Here is an 18,687-nt window from a genome sequence, read left to right on the forward strand (position 1 = left end):
TAATCTATGGATATACACCAGGTTAGTTCCCAGGAAAGAGAGGTGGGTCATAAAGACATACTTAAATACCAAGTCTTTCCTTAGACATAACTTTTCTAAACATGTATTTACACTTCATTACATTTTTTCGATAATGATAACTATTCATAAAACTTATCTTTTGCAAGTAAAACATTTTTATTAAGAATAACCTTTTTAAGTAAGATTATTAAGGCAGACTTACCATTTTAAGTAAGTCAACTTAAACAAAATCAATACTTTTAAATCAAGATTTTTTAAGTTAATCTTACCATTTTAAAGCAAGTTAACTTAATCAAGATGAATACTTTTAAATCATTTTTCTATCTAAGATTTCATAACACTTTAGGTTTATAAAGTCAAAATGTTTTAGGTCAATCTCCTCATTTAAAGTATGCTACTAAAGAAAACACAACTAGTTTGATGATCATCTCAACACCTCCAAATTTTAGGATAACCTCGAGGGTTAATAGGTGTTGAATTCATAGTCATGAACTATAAATCATAAGTTAACACTTTTACTACTTTACTATCCAAAACTTCATAACACTGTAAGTTTAGGAAGTCAAGACTTTAATAAATCATCTTTTATCCCAAATCATTACTTTAACTTGGAAATCAAAGAATAACATATGCTAAACAACCTTTTACACATAATACCTTCTAAAAATGAATTTTTTTCAACAAAAACTCATAAACATTTTGAACTTTCAAGAATAGACATAAACTTTTCTTAAACACACTAAAGGTTCCTTTGATGTTCAAATCATTACATTTAAACACATTGAAATACTAACAATAATTTCCAATATTTCTAAAGCAAATAAACTCATCTAACCTTGTCCAAATATATAGTTTTTTCATCTAAGAACAAAGAATAAATTTTAAGTTTTACATAAGTCAAAAACTACACAAAGATTCATATGAAGTGTAAGATCCTGCTAGATCTCGAGAATGATTAAAAGTTCAAGTATTCATTTTTTGAGAGTATCATTTGTTGGGAGGGATAACCACACTCCGAAAGAGATTAGTTCCTTACACAAAATGTAAGAGATATTCTTGATAGTTGTTGTGCAATGACTCATATCTCTAGATAACAGCAATACAAGTTATGGGCTTGGGCTGATGTAAAGGGGTTGGGGTAGAGGGCTATATATATTGATGTTATGTAAACCTAATGTAACAAGGAGAAGAATAGTAAAACACTAATCCTTATTCTCTAATAATATATAGTGGTAGCCGCTCAACGCTCCCGGGGACGTAGGCACAATTGGCCGAACCTCGTTACCAAATCTCTTGTGTTATTCTCTTGTCTCTATACTCTTTACTATTTGATTGTTCGCTTGTTCCCAACAATTGGTATCAGATGGCTCTTAACCCAGGTGCCAAATTCGAGGTGGGGAAGTTCGATGGAACTGGTAATTTCGGATTGTGGCAAAGGAGGGTTAAGAATGTGCTGGTTCAACAAGGTCTATCAAAGGCGCTGCGTGAGAATAAACCAGAGGGTATGGATCAACTGGATTGGGAAGAGTTGAAGGAGAAGGCTGCGGGAACCATACGGCTCTGTCTATCAGATGAGGTGATGTATCATGTTATGGATCTGACATCACCAACAGAGGTGTGGGAGACATTAGAGAAGCGGTTCATGTCCAAGTCTCTAACAAATAAGCTGTATTTGAAACAGAGACTCTATGGCCTGAAGATGCAGGAAGGTGCTGATTTGCAACAACATCTCAACAGTTTTAATCAAGTGATCAATGACTTGCAGAAACTTGATGTGAAGGTTGATGATGAGGACAAAGCAATAATATTACTGTGTTCTTTGCCAAATTCCTATGAACACTTGGTGACAACATTGACGTACGGGAAAGACTCAATCAAACTGGATGAGATCACATCTGCACTTCTGTCCCACACTCAAAGAAGACAGAATGTAGGTGAAGGGTCTCAGGGTGATGGTCTGTATGTGAAAGGGAGCCAAGTGCGTGGGAGGAGACAAGGCAGAGGAGGTCCTGCCAAAGGGAAAAGACCAACTTCCAGGGGCAGAACACCAGTAGAGTGCTACAAGTGCAAACAGACTGTGCATTATAAAAAGGATTGTCCCAATGAATGGAGTCCTAGCAAGCCGGTGGGGAAAGATGGGTATCTACATTTGCAAATGTTGCACAGAAAGATGATTCTGGTTACAATAGTGAATTTGATCTACTATCTGTATCATCAAATCACAATACAGATGAGTGGATACTTGACACTGGTTGTTCCCACCACATGACGCCTAACAGGGAATGGTTCACCACATACAGGGCAGGCAATTTTGGTTTCGTGTATCTCGGAAATAATAAAGCATGTGAAATTATTGGTATGGGAGAACTCAGAATTGTGATGGATGATGGTGTAGTGAAGACGTTATGTGAGGTTAGGCACATACCAGATTTGAAGAAGAATTTGGTTTCTTTGGGGACATTGCAGGCCAAAGGGTTTAGCTATAGAGCTGATGGGGACAGTGATATTCTTCGAGTATGCAAAGGTGCTCTGACTGTAATGAAGGGTAAAAGGACTGCAGGGAACACTTACAAGTTGTTAGGGAGAACAGTTGTAGGTGGAGTTGCTGGAGTGGCTGAAGAGATCTCAATAGATTCAGACCATGGTGCTACAAAATTATGGCACATGCGTTTGGGACACATGAGTGTGCGTGGTATGACAGAACTATGCAAAAGAGGACTGTTGAGGGGAGTCAGCAAATGCAAGCTAGATTTGTGCAAGTATTGTGTGCTTGGAAAACAAACACGAGTTAGTTTCAAGGCTGGCCAACACAGGACTCGAGGCATTCTAGATTATGTCCACACTGATGTATGGGGACCCACTCAGGAACCATCCCTAGGAGGTTCTAGGTATTTTGTTACTTTCGTTGATGACTTTTCTCGCAAGGTCTGGGTATATTTTCTGAAGCATAAGTCAGAAGTCTTTGCCAAGTTCAAGGTTTGGAAGGCAGAGGTAGAGAACCAGACTGGTAGAAAAATCAAATACATGAGGTCAGATAATGGTACAGAGTACAAAAACTCACAGTTTCAGAAATTCTGTGAGGAACATGGCATTCAGAGACACTTTTCAGTGAAGAAGACTCCTCAGCAGAATGGTGTTGCAGAGAGGATGAATAGAACTCTTACAGAGAGGGCCAGATGTATGAGACTGAATGCTGGACTTTCCAAAGGATTTTGGGCAGAGGCACTTAGTATGGCATGTTATGTCATCAATAGATCACCACGAGCTTCATTGGATGGTAAAGTTGCAGAAGAAGTATGGACAGGTAACCCAGTTAATTATAATATGTTACGCATATTTGGTTGTCCTGCTTATATACATGTACCCAGTGATGAACGATCGAAACTTGATCCTAAGTCAAAGAGGTGTATCTTCATTGGATATACCAAAGGTGTGAAGGGGTTCAAGTTCTGGGATCCAGTTTCCAGAAAGGTGGTGTTGAGCAGAGATGCAGTGTTTGATGAAGATTTCATGATGAAACAGTCAGTTTTGACAGAGGTGCCCATGCCAAATGGAGAGAATTTGGGTTCAAATATGATTCCACTGAGCAATGAAATGGTTCAGATGAATAAAGGCAAGGAACCATGCACTAGTTCAAGTCAAGAACATGATGATTCTCAGGCAGAGAGTTCAGGTGTGCAGGAGTATCTACTTGCTAGAGACAGGGATAGACGTCCTATCAAACCTCCAGAGAGATATGGCTTTGAGGATATGGCTTCAGTTGCTCTCCATATCAGTTCAGGAGATCCATGTAGCTTTCAAGAGGCTATAAACAGCCAGGAGAAAGAACAATGGATGGGTGCCATGATGGAGGAGATGGAGTCTTTACAGAAGAACCAAACTTGGGAGCTTGTTCCATTGCCCCCAGACAAGCGTGCAGTTGGGTGCAAGTGGGTGTACAAGAGGAAGCCAGCAGTATCAGAAAAAGAAGGGGAAAAATTCAAGGCTCGTCTTGTAGCAAAAGGGTATTCACAGCAGAAGGGGATCGACTACAATGAGATTTTCTCCCCAGTGGTGAGACACACTTCTATCAGGGCAGTGCTTGCCTTGGTAGCCAGCTGGGATATGCACTTAGAACAGATGGATGTGAAGACTGCCTTTCTCCATGGTGAATTAGAGGAGAAAATTTACATGACACAACCAGAGGGGTTCAGTGCAGCTGGACAGAGTCACTTGGTTTGCAAGTTGAAGAAGTCTCTATATGGGTTGAAGCAGTCTCCCAGACAGTGGTACAAGCGGTTTGACACTTATATGTTGAAGCTTGGTTATAAGCGTTGTGAGTATGATTGCTGTGTTTATGTGAGAAGCCTTGACGATGGTTCGTTTATTTTTCTGTTACTTTATGTTGATGATATGTTGATTGCTGCTAATCATTTGAGTGATATCAATGAGCTGAAAGTCATGCTAGGTAAGGAGTTTGACATGAAAGATTTAGGGGCTGCTAGGAAGATTCTTGGGATGGAGATTCACAGGGATAGGGGAGCTAGAAAACTATGGCTCTCCCAGCAAAGCTATGTTGAAAAGATCTTAGAGAGATTTGATATGAGCAATGCTAAAGTAGTGAGCACTCCATTGGCAAATCACTTCAAGCTTTCCCTAGATCAGTGTCCAAAGACAGATGAAGAGAAGAAATACATGTCAAAGGTTCCATATGCCAGTGCAGTGGGTTGCTTGATGTATGCTATGGTTTGTACTAGACCGGACTTGGCACAAGCAGTTAGTCAAGTATGCAAGTACATGTCGAAACCAGGGAAGCAACATTGGGAAGCAGTCAAATGGATTTTCAGATATTTGAAGGGGACTACAGGTCTCGGTATCATGTTTGGCAGCCAACAGAGTAAGCCTTCAGTTATTGGTTATGTTGATTCGGACTATGCAGGAGACTTGGATGATAGAAGGTCCACAACGGGGTTTGTCTTCACCCTTGCAGGTGGACCAATTATGTGGAGATCATCAGTTCAGTCTGTTGTTGCTATGTCCACAACTGAAGCAGAGTACATGGCAGCTGGTGAAGCTTCTAAGGAAGCCTTGTGGCTTATGGGACTAGTAAATGAGTTAGGCATTGAGCAAGGTGGAGTTTCGCTGCATTGTGACAGTCAGAGTGCTATCTTCTTAGCAAAGAATCAGGTGTATCATGCTAGAACCAAACATATTGATGTGAGATTTCATAAGATCAGAGAGTTGGTAGCTTGTGGGCAGATACTATTGCAGAAGGTTCACACTTCAGAAAATGCAGCTGATATGTTAACCAAACCGGTTACTGTGGACAAGTTCAGGCATTGCCTGAGCTTGTTGAACATTCACTGATGATGGACTATGGAGCGCCCCCAACCCAATGGCGGAAGATGGAGATTGATGATATTCGCCAAGGTGGAGATTGTTGTGCAATGACTCATATCTCTAGATAACAGCAATACAAGTTATGGGCTTGGGCTGATGTAAAGGGGTTGGGGTAGAGGGCTATATATATTGATGTTATGTAAACCTAATGTAACAAGGAGAAGAATAGTAAAACACTAATCCTTATTCTCTAATAATATATAGTGGTAGCCGCTCAACGCTCCCGGGGACGTAGGCACAATTGGCCGAACCTCGTTACCAAATCTCTTGTGTTATTCTCTTGTCTCTATACTCTTTACTATTTGATTGTTCGCTTGTTCCCAACAATTGGTATCAGATGGCTCTTAACCCAGGTGCCAAATTCGAGGTGGGGAAGTTCGATGGAACTGGTAATTTCGGATTGTGGCAAAGGAGGGTTAAGGATGTGTTGGCTCAACAAGGTCTATCAAAGGCGCTGCATGAGAATAAACCAGAGGGTATGGATCAACTGGATTGGGAAGAGTTGAAGGAGAAGGCTGCGGGAACCATACGACTCTGTCTATCAGATGAGGTGATGTATCATGTTATGGATCTGACATCACCAACAGAGGTATGGGAGACATAATAGGGTGAGGTATTTATAGGAGAGCCTCACCCTCTCTCAAATCTGAAAATTAATGAGAGGCAATCTAGCTTTAGGCTAGCTTAAGTGATGTGTCTAATGATGGTGTAGTGAGAAGATTTGGTGAGTGATTTTTGGGGATTATTGAAGCTTTGACTTCGCTTGTTTGACAAGTCATTGACCCATGATGTGATTAATACTCCGACTTGATTGATGCGGCGTGATTTCACAATTGAAGCCATGCCCGAGTATTACTGGGTAACTTCGTCCGGAAATATACGATCTACCGATTTAGGTATCTACCGATTTAGGTTTTTTTGCCCGAAACGTCGAAACTTGAATTTCAAGGTGAAAAATACCTAGAGATGAGTTACGAACAAACTTGGTGTCTATTTTGACTAGAAATAATATTTCAAAGCCAACGGAGAAATCGGAATTCGATTCCAAGTTACAAAACTCAAAAACTGGGCGAAAACTCAATAAAATGACCCAAAATCATCTCGGAAACTTTTATTCTCCGAAATTCTTGAAACATAGGGCAAGCAAGAATATTATAATACAAGACTAAAACTCAACTGAGGTTTAGCCTAAAACATTACTGATTAATTTCTATAATTAATTCATTAACAACTAATTACTTAATTAAACGTACTCAAAAAGACACAGTGTTATAGGCTTTGTGCTTGAAAATATTAGTCATGTCTTTTTTTGGGTAGTCAGTCAATGTTCATTTGGGAACTTAGTGGCTATCTGGATGAATGTCCAATTTATAAATATAATGTCTCCTGTTCAAAATTTCATAAATTTCAAGCGTCTCTTTCAAAATAAAAAACAACGCAAGTTTAGGATAATGATCTGACTCTTAGTAATATGGTTATTATGGTTGGCTTGGAATGCTTCTGTTTTTAAGAATGAGAACTTTGATGTGCTGCATATGTTGGATTTACTTAAATTTTGTGCTTGACGTTGGTTCAATAGTATAGTGGATTTGATATTTCTTTTCTAGAATGGTATGTGAATTTATTTGTTTGTGTTATGTGTTTATTGATTCTTTTATAATTGGGTTGAGTACCCCTAGTACTATCTTCTAACAAAAAAATATGTGTACATTGTAAGAGTTTTTTTATTTTGTTACTGCATTTTCATCATTCATTTTCAATAATTATTGTCTCCTCAAAAAAAGTAATTTAAATAAAGGTGAATAATGCATAAATGTTTATACTATTAATACATAGATATTACATTCATCTTCTAATACATCTTGCCTTATAAAAAATAATTTTTGACTAAACCATGTTAAATTGTTTTTTATTTTGTTCCTCCTATTACTAGTTTTTGCATATGCATGTATGTGAATGTGTTACATGTATGTCAACCATAGCTACAATATTTTTATTACAACATGATATATATTGAGATTTATTGAGGCACATAACCCCAACATGAATTTCTTGGGTTCCTCTCTCTTCAAGTACTCGTTCTGGTATGTGTAATCTCGTTTTATGTGCTAAACTCAATATATTATATATTATATGCTACACTAATTTGAAATGATGCCTCTACCTTGAAACATGGTCTATGTTCTGCTGAGTCTGACTCTGCTTAATTATTTCAACAACTTGGGAACATTGTTTACTTCTATGAACATGATTCTGTCTTTGTGTGCATTTCAACAAGTCTTTTTCTGATAAATAGCATCACACATAAGTATCGGTTCAAAACTATACTATATAATATCTTACTTTTCAGTGGTATTTTGTTGACTGGAGTTTGTGTATTTGTGTCATATTATATTTAAAATAACAACAAAGAGTTGATCTAGTAGTATAAGATTTTATTAAAGTTATAAGATAACCAAAATGTTAAGGTCTCAATTCTTGAGACAGCACTTATTAGAAGATGCAATCAGATACTTTAAAATTAATTAATTCCTTACTTTCCGGTGAGAAAATTCAGTATGGAAAGATATTATATTTGGTGAGACTTTGAATGACACGGGGTTTTAGGTAGGCGGTGAGTGAGAATGGGCCATTGGGGACACATTCCTTCTAGTGACTTGTTTTTTTAAGTATTATGACCCAAAAATAACAGCTTTTAAGTTGGAAAAAAACAACTTTTTTTCCTTTTAAATATTCCAAGTTGCTGGGTACTTAATATTTTTGTTCTTGCCCATTATATAAATCTTATTTAATTCGTAGCTGATATGGGTATGAGTATATCATTCACTTATCTATATGACACTTTTTATATTAATTTTACGAACTCGATATGTGATATAGAATGCAGCGAAAAAGTTAAATTAGATAATTATATAATTGAGTATAAATCACTATTTTTAATAGCCGCATTTATGTGGAAAATATTTTCAATGTAATAATAATTATGATGGAGATATCATTAGAGAGATTCTTGGTGAGTAGTTGTGGATCAAACCTAATAACTATATAAATATCTTTATAAATGCTTATAGAATTTAGAGATATGCTCTTTTACTGAAAAGAGTAAGGGAGACTAAAAAACTAAGTTAATAATAGTTTAATAATAACTTTAGCAAAAGCCATTTGTGCAGAGAAAACCAAATTTAAAATAGCTATGTACAGAACATATGTATGTAAATGTTTGTATTTACATAGAAAGCATTAATGTTGGTATTTATGAGATCTGTTATCTTAAATTATATTTCAAACCAAACAATATTTTGTATTAATGAAAATATGGCATGTCATGTCAATTAAAAAAGTTAAACGCTCATTATTTTTTTGATTTTTGTTTCAATGTCATCGGTTACATAGTTTGAGAGACAATTTGATATTGGGATGTGGACCAGCTGTCCCCAAGCATGTCCCAAATCAATCATAGTGAAGTAAAAATAGACAAAATCACTAATGTAGTATATTGTGATTGGTTTGGGACATGTTTTGGAAACAGAAGATCTTTCTATGGATTGTAGATCCTTCTCTATATTGTACCACTACCACTTTACATACTTCATATTTTCCTTGAAAACTTCTTATTCTACCACTTACATGTTGAAACTATAGCTTATAGAAAATTTTCTGATTAGATATGAATCTGAAAAAAATCTTCTTTTGTTTCTAGACCAAAAAAGCTGTTATGGACAAGTTACCAAAGAACCAAGTTGTTCTTCAAATTCCAGAAATAGAAGAACCTTCTTATGCACAAAGAGAAACTGAAAGCACTTCTATTTCCATGCAGCAAAACACTCATATAGGGTCTTCTGCAAAGTCCTACAAAGATTCAAGTATCACTGAGCTCAAAGATTTTACACATGCAACAAGTGTTCATGTTTCTTCATTCACAAGTTCCCCTTCACCAGAGTCCAAATACTTGAGTCCAAAGCCAACTAAGCCTCCAAAAGTTCCACCAGAATCCATAACTAGAAGAAGATCATTGGTGAGATCAGAGTTTTCAAAACCAAAGTCAAGATTAGTGGAACAATCTTATCCAAATGAGGTAAAAATTGTTGAAGAAAAGAGCCATTTGAGAAGTTCTAAGAACTCTCCTAGTGCATCTTCTCCAGCTAATAAATTTGTAGCTGCTACTACTCCAAGGGGTAATCATAGTCCTGCTCCTGTAACGCCGCGAACGCCATTGATTCGAGCAATGGATGAGGATGAAGATGAGGACGAGGATGAAGACGAGGAAGTGTATAAAACTGCTGATATTGAAGTGAGGAAGAGAACAAGTAAGAAGTTGAAAGTTATGGTTTTGATTGAATGGTTTGCTTTTGTTTGCATAATGGGTTTTTTGATTGTGAGTTTGACTATGCATAAGTTGAAAAATGTTGTGATTTGGAGTTTGGAACTGTGGAAATGGTGTGTGCTAGTTATGGTTATAGTTTGTGGTAGAATGGTTACAGGTTGGTTCATGAATGCATTGGTTTTCATGATTGAAATGAACTTTTGGCTTAAGAAAAAGGTTCTGTATTTCATTTATGGTGTGAAGAAGAGTGTTAGAGTGTTCATTTGGTTGAGTTTGGTTCTTCTAGCTTGGGGTCTTTTGTTCAACCGCGGCGTCACGAGATCGAAAAAGACTAATAAGATTCTCAATTACATAACTAGAGCCCTTGCTTCTTGTCTCATTGGTGCAGCAATATGGCTAGTGAAAACTTTGCTGATAAAGTTGTTAGCTTCATCTTTCCAATGCACTAGATTCTTTGATAGGATTCAAGAATCATTCTTCCATCAATATATTCTTCGGACGCTTTCGGGGCCGCCATTGATGGAGATGGCTGAAATGGTAGGGAAAGTTGCAAGTACTGGCCAACTTAGTTTTAGGACTATGAATGGAAAGAAAGAAGGGAAGAAAGAAGAGGTTATTGATGTAGATAAACTCAAGAAAATGAAACAAGAGAAAGTTTCGGCTTTGACTATGAAAGGTTTGATTAATGTCATTAGGACTTCAGGGTTGTCTACTATATCCAATACACTAGATAGTGTTGATGATGAGGAGCAGGAGGACAAAGAAATCACTAGTGAGTGGGAAGCGAAAGCAGCCGCGTATCGGATATTCAAGAATGTAGCTAAACCTGGAAACCAGTGAGTTTAACTTGCTTGCACCAATTCCATGTAGGTTTCATTTTATGCATTTTTATGTGTCTTAGTTAGTTGTCAAAATGGATTAGGTACATTGAAGAAGAGGATCTTTTGCGCTTTATGAATAGAGAAGAGGTTGATAATTTGCTTCCTCTATTTGAAGGAGCTTCTGGAACTGGAAAGATCAAAAGGAAATCTCTCAAGAACTGGCTGGTAATGTGTCTTTCAATTATATTTACTAGTCCATAGGCTCTAAGGTACTCGGTCGTACCCCTGAAAGCGAAGAAGTTGTTTCCAGGATTTTGAACCTGTTGCCTTATTATGGTCACTAATCACGGCCCTGAAAATTGTTTCCAGGATTTTGAACCTGTTGCCATATTATGGTTACTAAGCAACAATACTATGGTTCTGCCGAGATTCACTATTCTCTATCGTAGTTATCAAATGCTAAACCATGTTTACCTTTCTTATTTCATGATGCAATGCAACATTGAACAATTACATAACCTTCATTCTATACTATTCTAGTGTCATAATACAGCTTCATACAAGTCCAATTAGTCATGTTAGGTGTTTCAAAATCACTTTTTGGCTGCAAATAGTTTTGGACTTTGATACTAATATTTTCAACTCTCAAACATAAAATACACAATGCTATAAACATTAAATTCACTTTGTGGATTTAAACATGACTTCGACAATATCATTGTTGTTTTCAGGTGAAGGTCTATCTCGAACGGAAATCATTGGTGCATTCCTTAAATGATACGAAAACAGCAGTTGATGAGTTGAACAACATTGCTTCAGTGGTTGTCCTGATTGTAATTCTTATCGCGTGGCTGCTTATGATGGGCTTCTTGACAACACAAGTGCTTGTGTTTATTTCATCTCAGCTTTTACTGGCCGGGTTTATGTTTGGCAACACTGCTAAGACCGTGTTTGAAGCCATCGTATTCGTCTTTGTTATGCATCCATTCGATGTTGGAGATCGTTGCGTCATTGATGGAGTTCAGGTAATTTCTAATTCTTTAGGAGCATGTTGACATCAGTATTTTGAACTATGCTTGCATTTGCGTTGTGTTTACCACAATTATGGACAATTACGGCCGCAATTGTGGTTGTTTAGTGCAATTTAAAGCAGTGATTGAGATCTTTCATATGCTATTAACTAAGAAGTTTTGGTGATCATTGACATTTTTATAAATTGCAGATGATTGTTGAAGAGATGAATATTTTGACAACAGTTTTCTTGAGATTTGACAATGAAAAGATATTCTATCCAAACTCAGTTCTATCCACCAAACCAATCAGCAACTTTTACAGGAGTCCAGAAATGAGTGATTCAGTTGAATTTGCAGTTGATTTTTCTACCACAGTTGAGACTATTGCAGCCTTAAAAGCTAGAATAAAAGGGTATGTATTTCACTTTTCTCAATCCTTCAAGTATTTAACTTTACATTTGATTTGATTTAACTTATCCCTTTCGGGGTGTTTGAGTGCCTTTCCCAAAAATTTCCGCTTCAAACATTTAACATTTGGCCGAATATGATACCAAGGGATCCAATAGGGTCCTACCCTGCTAGACCAACATCTTGTTAGTAAGCACGTATTTTGTTTGTTCTGTTTGAACTATCATTCTATATATAGAGAAATAGTGTAATATATATGCATTGTCAGTGTAAAGATTTATATACCGTGAGTACATCATCTATGATTCATTTACGTTACTTTCTTAGAAGAATCAATAATAATTAAACATGAATAGTGAATGATGCAATCATACATAGTCAATGTATACATTTTGTCTCATAAAGAAAAGTGTAATATCTATCCACTTAAAAAAAATTATACACTACAACATCCACCATTAAGAAAATCTAAAGAGTGAATAAATTTTCTACTTTCCATATATATACTTCATTACTTAACTATGGAGAATGAATTATTTTCATGTGAATTATCATTTAATGAAGTTAAAATAATTGTTGAAATTATTAATTTCAGTTACTTGGAGAGCAAGCCACAACATTGGCGTCCAGGACACAATGTGATAGTGAAGGATATTGAGAATATAGACAAGATGAAAATGGGTCTATATGTTAATCACACCATAAATTTTCAGAATTATGGTGAGAAAAATAGCAGAAGATCTGAATTAGTTCTTGAGTTGAAGAAAATCTTTGAAGATCTTAAGATTAAATATCATTTGCTGCCACAACAAGTTCATCTCAGTCACATAGCAGGAGGAGGACCTTCATAGATATTAGTTGTTAGATATATTCAAGTGTGAAGTCTCGTGTTGGATATCAGGAAAGGAAATGAATGTAAGAGTTTATAAGTCGAAAATAAACTAATACGTTAAGGTTTTGTTTAAAACGTGTCTAACTTATAGGTGGTTTTACTCTTGCTATAACCCGATGGAGACAGTCTCGTATTGGATATCAAGAAATGAACGTATGAGTTTATAAGTCAAAAATAAACCATTACGTTAAGGTTTTGTTCAAAACGTGTCTAACTTATAGGTGGTTTTACTCTTGCTATATAACCTGAAAACAATGCAACTCACTTCTGATAGAGGCTTGAATCCAACATCACTTTGGAAATGATCTTTATTCCTCACTGTAGATTAATTAGTACTAAGCATGCACCTTTCACTTTTTTGGTAAAGGCAAATACTCACATAAAGATTTATACATAGTCAGTGTATCATTTATCATTCTTTTGTATTACTTTTATCTTATAGTTAATGTTGATTGAAAATGAATAGTAGATGATATAGTGACAATGTAAACATAATATGCATATTCTGATAAAAAATAAGAGTATAATATTTATGCACTATCAGTTTATAGATTTATACACATTCAGTGTATCATCCATCATTAATTCGTATTTCTTTTATTTAAGAGTCAATAATAAATAAATATAAATGGTGGATGATGTATATATTTTTTACTCTAAAAATAAACAAATTAACTTATATACTTGTGATCCAATTTAGCCCAAATAGTTTGCTAGGGAGAAATATATCCTAGCCATTTGGGTGGAATTTGTGTTGTTGGTTAAAATAAAATGTAATGTTAAATATAAGTACGATTATAGAGTTAACAATAATATCTTATCCAAACCAGATGGAAATTAATGAGACAAATTTGATACAGTTGCATATAAATTAGCTATATTCAATTCGCAAAATTATTGCAAGTCCAATCCAAAGGATGGCACTGAAATTGGAGAAAACAAATACAACAAGTCAAGAACACATAACAAATATTTGTGTTATAGAAAAACATGCATCAATCTAATTTCAAAAGAAAAATAGAGACCAAACAATTATAGGCAAACCCATTAGAAATGATTTACAAAGTTGTGAAAGAAAATCATAGGATAGAAGACTGTATCATGGTTTGATTTATATAGTTAACCCAACTTAATGAGATTAAGGTTTGATTGTTGTTGTATATTATTTGATATGCGCGTATAAGACAGTACAAAATGAAATTTATTTTAATATGCTTTATGTTATACAATGTTCTCCAATAAATATATATAATTAACAAGATTGCAATGTTATCCTTTATTTTTGTATCAATGATTAGAAGAAACATATAAGAACTCATGGATATGTACATGTGGGGAAGTCACATATTTGTAATAAGTTTAATTTTTATTATTCTATGCAGTGAGTGGGTAAAGTATTTTTTTGATGCAGCGATTAATTGTGAGAATTTTTTGGTTGCATTTTAAGATGCCAGGAATGTCAGAAAGTTGAAATAGTGAAGTGAAAGATAGTTTAGGAGATGGCAAAGTTGGTAAATGGGAAGAGTGGAGACAGATAGGATGTACCAAATGAAAGGTATGTGGGTTATTAGGAGAAGGTCAGATGAGACTCGAGAGTCATAAAGTAATCTGATAAGTATGATAAAAAGTTTAAAAAATGAAATAAAATATATTACGAATTCGACTCTCATTCATAACGAAGAAAATAACATACTAACAAAAAGTAGTGAGTGACTACAGGTTGTAATTGGAGGGTATGTTTGACTAACGACTACCCACTTCCAATACTCGAACTCTTAACTTTTGGGCCTTGTGTCTTAACTTTTGGGCCGTCACAAGGCACCAGATTACCATCCTAAGGTAAGGTCCTCTATTTTTATCATCACATACATTGTTTTAACAAAACCTAGTAATGAACAAAAGGGAACAAATCACAATAATAGTAGCTACAAATAAGAAATCACAATAGAAACAGATTATACTTCAAAAGTTAACTCAGGTATAACTATCATAAAACAGATATTAAATTAGAAAACTTTAAATGCATGTCTTTTTAACTTCAATAAAATAAAGCATACAAAAAAACACTAGCACTCAGTTTCTAAGACCCACTACTTCAAGGATCAAAACATTTCATCAAGCAAGAGGAACTTCAATTTCATTTGCAATAACAGCAGGTGGAGGCTGAATGTACTCTTCCTCTTCCTTTGGGGTGTGGATTGTGACAATATCAGGTAGGGGAGTTTTGGGTCCCTGCTTTCCTTTAGGATCCCAGTCAAGCATGATCTTAACCTTGATACCGAGAACGCCCTAAAAGATAGAAATAAAATCGATCAGTGTACCACTTGGAAATAAAGCAAACTAACTCGTTACCAATGAAAAAGGGACAAATAAAAAATAAAGAGTAAATCGGCCTTACAAGTTTGGTTCTTCAAAAAATGAAAAAACTCGAAATGGTCTTAAAAAATTTCAAAGTGGGTCGAATTAGTCTTTTTTAGACTGTTTTACAAAATGTGACCAGGACTAATTTGACCCTAAAAAGACTTTGTCCCCCATTTGAAATTTTTGGGACTGTTTTGGGTTTTTCAATTTTTGAGGGACCAAACGGGTAAAGTCGAAAAACATAAGGGACTGAAATGAGTATTTACTCAGAAATATATATATGAAGAATAGAAGCAAAAACCTGTCTTAGGAGCACATGTCTCACTGCAGAATCGATGTAATCCTTGACAGGTTGTCCGGAAGAAATCATGTACCCATCCTTGAATTTCATGGATTTGGCTCTCTGGGCTCTCAATTTTCCACTAACAATGACCTGCTCAACTTAAACAATTACAATCAAAATCGTTTGACAAAGCAATATGAAAACAGGACTTCACAGGTGCCAAGTAGAACAAACCTCGCATCCCTTAGCACCACTTTCCATGACAAATCTCAAAACACCATAGCAGGCCCTGAAACAAATTGTTAGATTTAAGAATGTTAATAAAAACACATTAAGAATTGTATTCATACGATGAATAAGACAACAGAAACTTTTAAAAGATCTTATGCTTAAAACATGGTGGTTATTTCATCTGTCAAATACTTGTCAAACCATAAATCCAGCTCCCAAATTAAACTACCATAGCAAAACAAGAAATTATGAAATTGTAACGTTCATTATAGAACAAGTCTGGGATAGAAAGAGGTGAAATGGAAGGCCAAGATGTTATAATTGTGACTAGCATGAGATGTGTACTTGATTGCAATTCTCGAAGACGATAGAAAATAGAAACAGATGAATGACTTTATCAAACCAATTCAAAGCAAAAACATTGATATCGAAACAAAACTAAACAGAATGCAATTACATATTAAGTACAAAATGTATTCCCCACAATGTTACTGCATGGATAAAAAAGAATTTCATGAGTTCTGATAGAGTAGAGGACATAGATGATTTAGTCATCTTCCGACACAGATTTGGTACAGAAGAACCAATCTGCTTTGTAGATGAACAATTATCAGCAAAAACATACAGCTGCAAAACCTCGGCGTACATCAACAAGAAATGACCTTCTCAAAACACATCAAAGCAAAAACATTGATATTGAAACATTAAACAGAATGAAATGACATATTAAGTGCAAAATGTATTGCCCACAATGTTACTGCATGAATAAGAAAGAATTTCACGAGTTCTGATAGAAATAGAGGACATAAATGATTTAGTCATCTTCCGACACAAACTTGGTACAGAAGCACCAATCTGCTTTGTAGATGACCAATTATCAGCAAATTCACACAGCTGTAAAACCTCAGTGTACATCGGCAGAAAACAACTTTCCCAAACCACATCGGAGCAAAAACATTGACATTGAAACAAATTAAACTGGATGAAATGACATATGAGTACAAAATGTATTCCTCAAAATGTTACTGCATGAATAAAAAAGAATTTCACGAGTTTCAATAGAATTAGAGGACATAAATGATTTAGTCATCTTCCGACACAGACTTGGTACAGAAGCACCAATCTGCTTTGTAGATGACCAATTATCAACAAATTCACACAGCTGTAACCTCAGCGTACATCGACAAAAATGATTGAAACCTCCGAAACAGTAAGTAAACAAATAATTGAAACCTCAGCTTTGACGAAAAGTCCAAGAGACATCACAGATTGGATAATGATGTCTTACACTTTCATAATCATCCCTCAAATCAGGCATTTAATTAGTAAAACATCCAATCAAAATATGAAAGAACAAAAAAGTACTCTACTAAATAGTTGCAATAAGATGCATTTCCTACATCAAAATGACTAATTTAAAGCATGTAACATATATACCTCCTGACAGCAAGACCTCCAAGGAGCTTGTAGCGAAGAGACTCAGCCTGAGCAATAGCACACAGACCCCTGTTGTTCACCTTCTCAGCATAAAGCTCCACGGTGTTTTCTTGGAACTTGAACCTCTTCTGCACCACTGAGGTGAGCTCCCGAATTCTCCTTCCTTTCTCACCTATATTTCTCAAACCAAATTAATTATTCACTTCAAAAATAATAATCAACATTCGATATCCGAAACCATAGCACCACAAAACAATAAGCCCTTTTCTCACTGAATACGATCCAGCTACACAAATCATGTCTATAGAAAAGGGTGTCCGAATGCGCAAGGCTCACTTAGCAGAATCACAGCCCTACCCAACAAGCAGAGAAACTGTTTCCAAAATTTGAACATGTAACCGATGCAATCTTAGTGTAGCATCGAATCTCACACTCTTAAATCATGTTCATAGACATTGACTAATTAACTAACAATCATTCAACATTAAAAATAACAAAAACCCAGCATTCCTATACTATGTTGGATAAACTACATGCATCAAACACTATAATATACTACTATAAATAAAAAAAATCATGTCTTTACACAACCCATTTAAATAAAAAATAAATCAAAATAAAAAATGAAAAGAAATAATCACCAAGAACAGCTTGGGTACGAGTGGCTCTGATAATAATCTCAGTGCGCATAGGTGTAACCCTAACCTCAACACCAGAGTATCCATCTTCAGCAAGTTCTCTAGTAAGAACCTCATTCAATTCAGCGAAGAAAACTCCATCAGCTACGAACTGCAAAGAATAAAAACTTCTATCCTCAAAATTAAGGAACAAAAAATGATGGGTATGTAGTAATTGAGAATAAAGTTGTGACCTTTCTCTTCTTGCTCATTTGGGTTGTTGCCATTTTGTCACGAATTTGAAGACAGAGACAGAGAGATGAAGATCTAAACACTTTCTGTGGCTGTGAGTGTAAACCCTAATTTCAGAATAGGGGTTTATATGTGAAGGTGGTTTTCTATCCAACGGTGCTTGTGATTTGAGGGTTGCGTTTAACGGATCAGATTAGATGTAGTGATAATAAAAGATGAATTTTATTTAGGAAGTATATTTTTTTGTAAATAAGTAAAAGTATTATCTCTTATTTCATTTTAGAGTAAATTACACTGACACTCCCTGAGTTTTAGTGAAATAACACAAACCACCCCTCACTTTTTTAAACTTACACAAACATCCCCTAGTTTTGTACTTTCATTACATTGACCACTTCTGTATAAGAAATAAGTGTAATCTTTTAAACAAAAAATGTGATAAATGCAATTAAGTTAAATAAAACATGATACATTGTGTAGACAAGTCTAAATAATATACAAATCAATGTATCTTTATTTTTTTTTTTTTTGTTACAAAATGCATCAACAATTGTAAAGAAATATTTCTTTACAATTGTTGATGCATATATTTCTTTACAATTGTTGATGCATTTTGTAACAAACAAAAAAAAATAAAGATACATTGAT

The 18,687-nt window shown here is 35.3% G+C and overlaps 2 protein-coding genes across 3 annotated transcripts; one reads left to right on the plus strand and one right to left on the minus strand.

Annotated features, from left to right (window-relative positions):
• Positions 1-8,965: 8,965 nt before the first annotated feature.
• On the plus strand, positions 8,966-12,880 carry LOC109340472 (mechanosensitive ion channel protein 10-like). Of its 2 annotated transcripts, XM_019578181.1 has the most exons (7): positions 8,966-9,177; positions 9,241-9,265; positions 9,299-10,560; positions 10,647-10,770; positions 11,277-11,570; positions 11,768-11,970; positions 12,562-12,880. In XM_019578181.1, exons 1-7 carry the CDS (start codon positions 9,116-9,118, stop codon positions 12,815-12,817), a joined length of 2,226 nt encoding a protein of 741 aa, XP_019433726.1. In that variant the 5' UTR covers positions 8,966-9,115; the 3' UTR covers positions 12,818-12,880. The 2 variants fall into 2 exon arrangements, with proteins under 2 accessions (XP_019433726.1, XP_019433725.1); XM_019578180.1 differs by lacking the exon at positions 9,241-9,265 and having other exon boundaries at positions 8,966-9,222; positions 9,277-10,560.
• Positions 12,881-14,797: 1,917 nt separating this feature from the next.
• On the minus strand, positions 14,798-18,175 carry LOC109340473 (40S ribosomal protein S3-3-like). Its single transcript, XM_019578182.1, has 6 exons — positions 18,042-18,175; positions 17,812-17,959; positions 17,171-17,342; positions 15,737-15,791; positions 15,521-15,652; positions 14,798-15,147 (listed from the first exon to the last, which is right to left on the minus strand). The coding sequence occupies exons 1-6, from the start codon at positions 18,072-18,074 to the stop codon at positions 14,974-14,976; spliced, it is 714 nt and encodes a 237-aa protein (XP_019433727.1). The 5' UTR covers positions 18,075-18,175; the 3' UTR covers positions 14,798-14,973.
• Between the last annotated feature and the right edge of the window lie 512 nt (positions 18,176-18,687).

This window comes from Lupinus angustifolius, unplaced genomic scaffold, assembly GCF_001865875.1.
Source record: "Lupinus angustifolius cultivar Tanjil unplaced genomic scaffold, LupAngTanjil_v1.0 Scaffold_181_7, whole genome shotgun sequence".
Taxonomy (NCBI): Eukaryota; Viridiplantae; Streptophyta; class Magnoliopsida; order Fabales; family Fabaceae; genus Lupinus; species Lupinus angustifolius.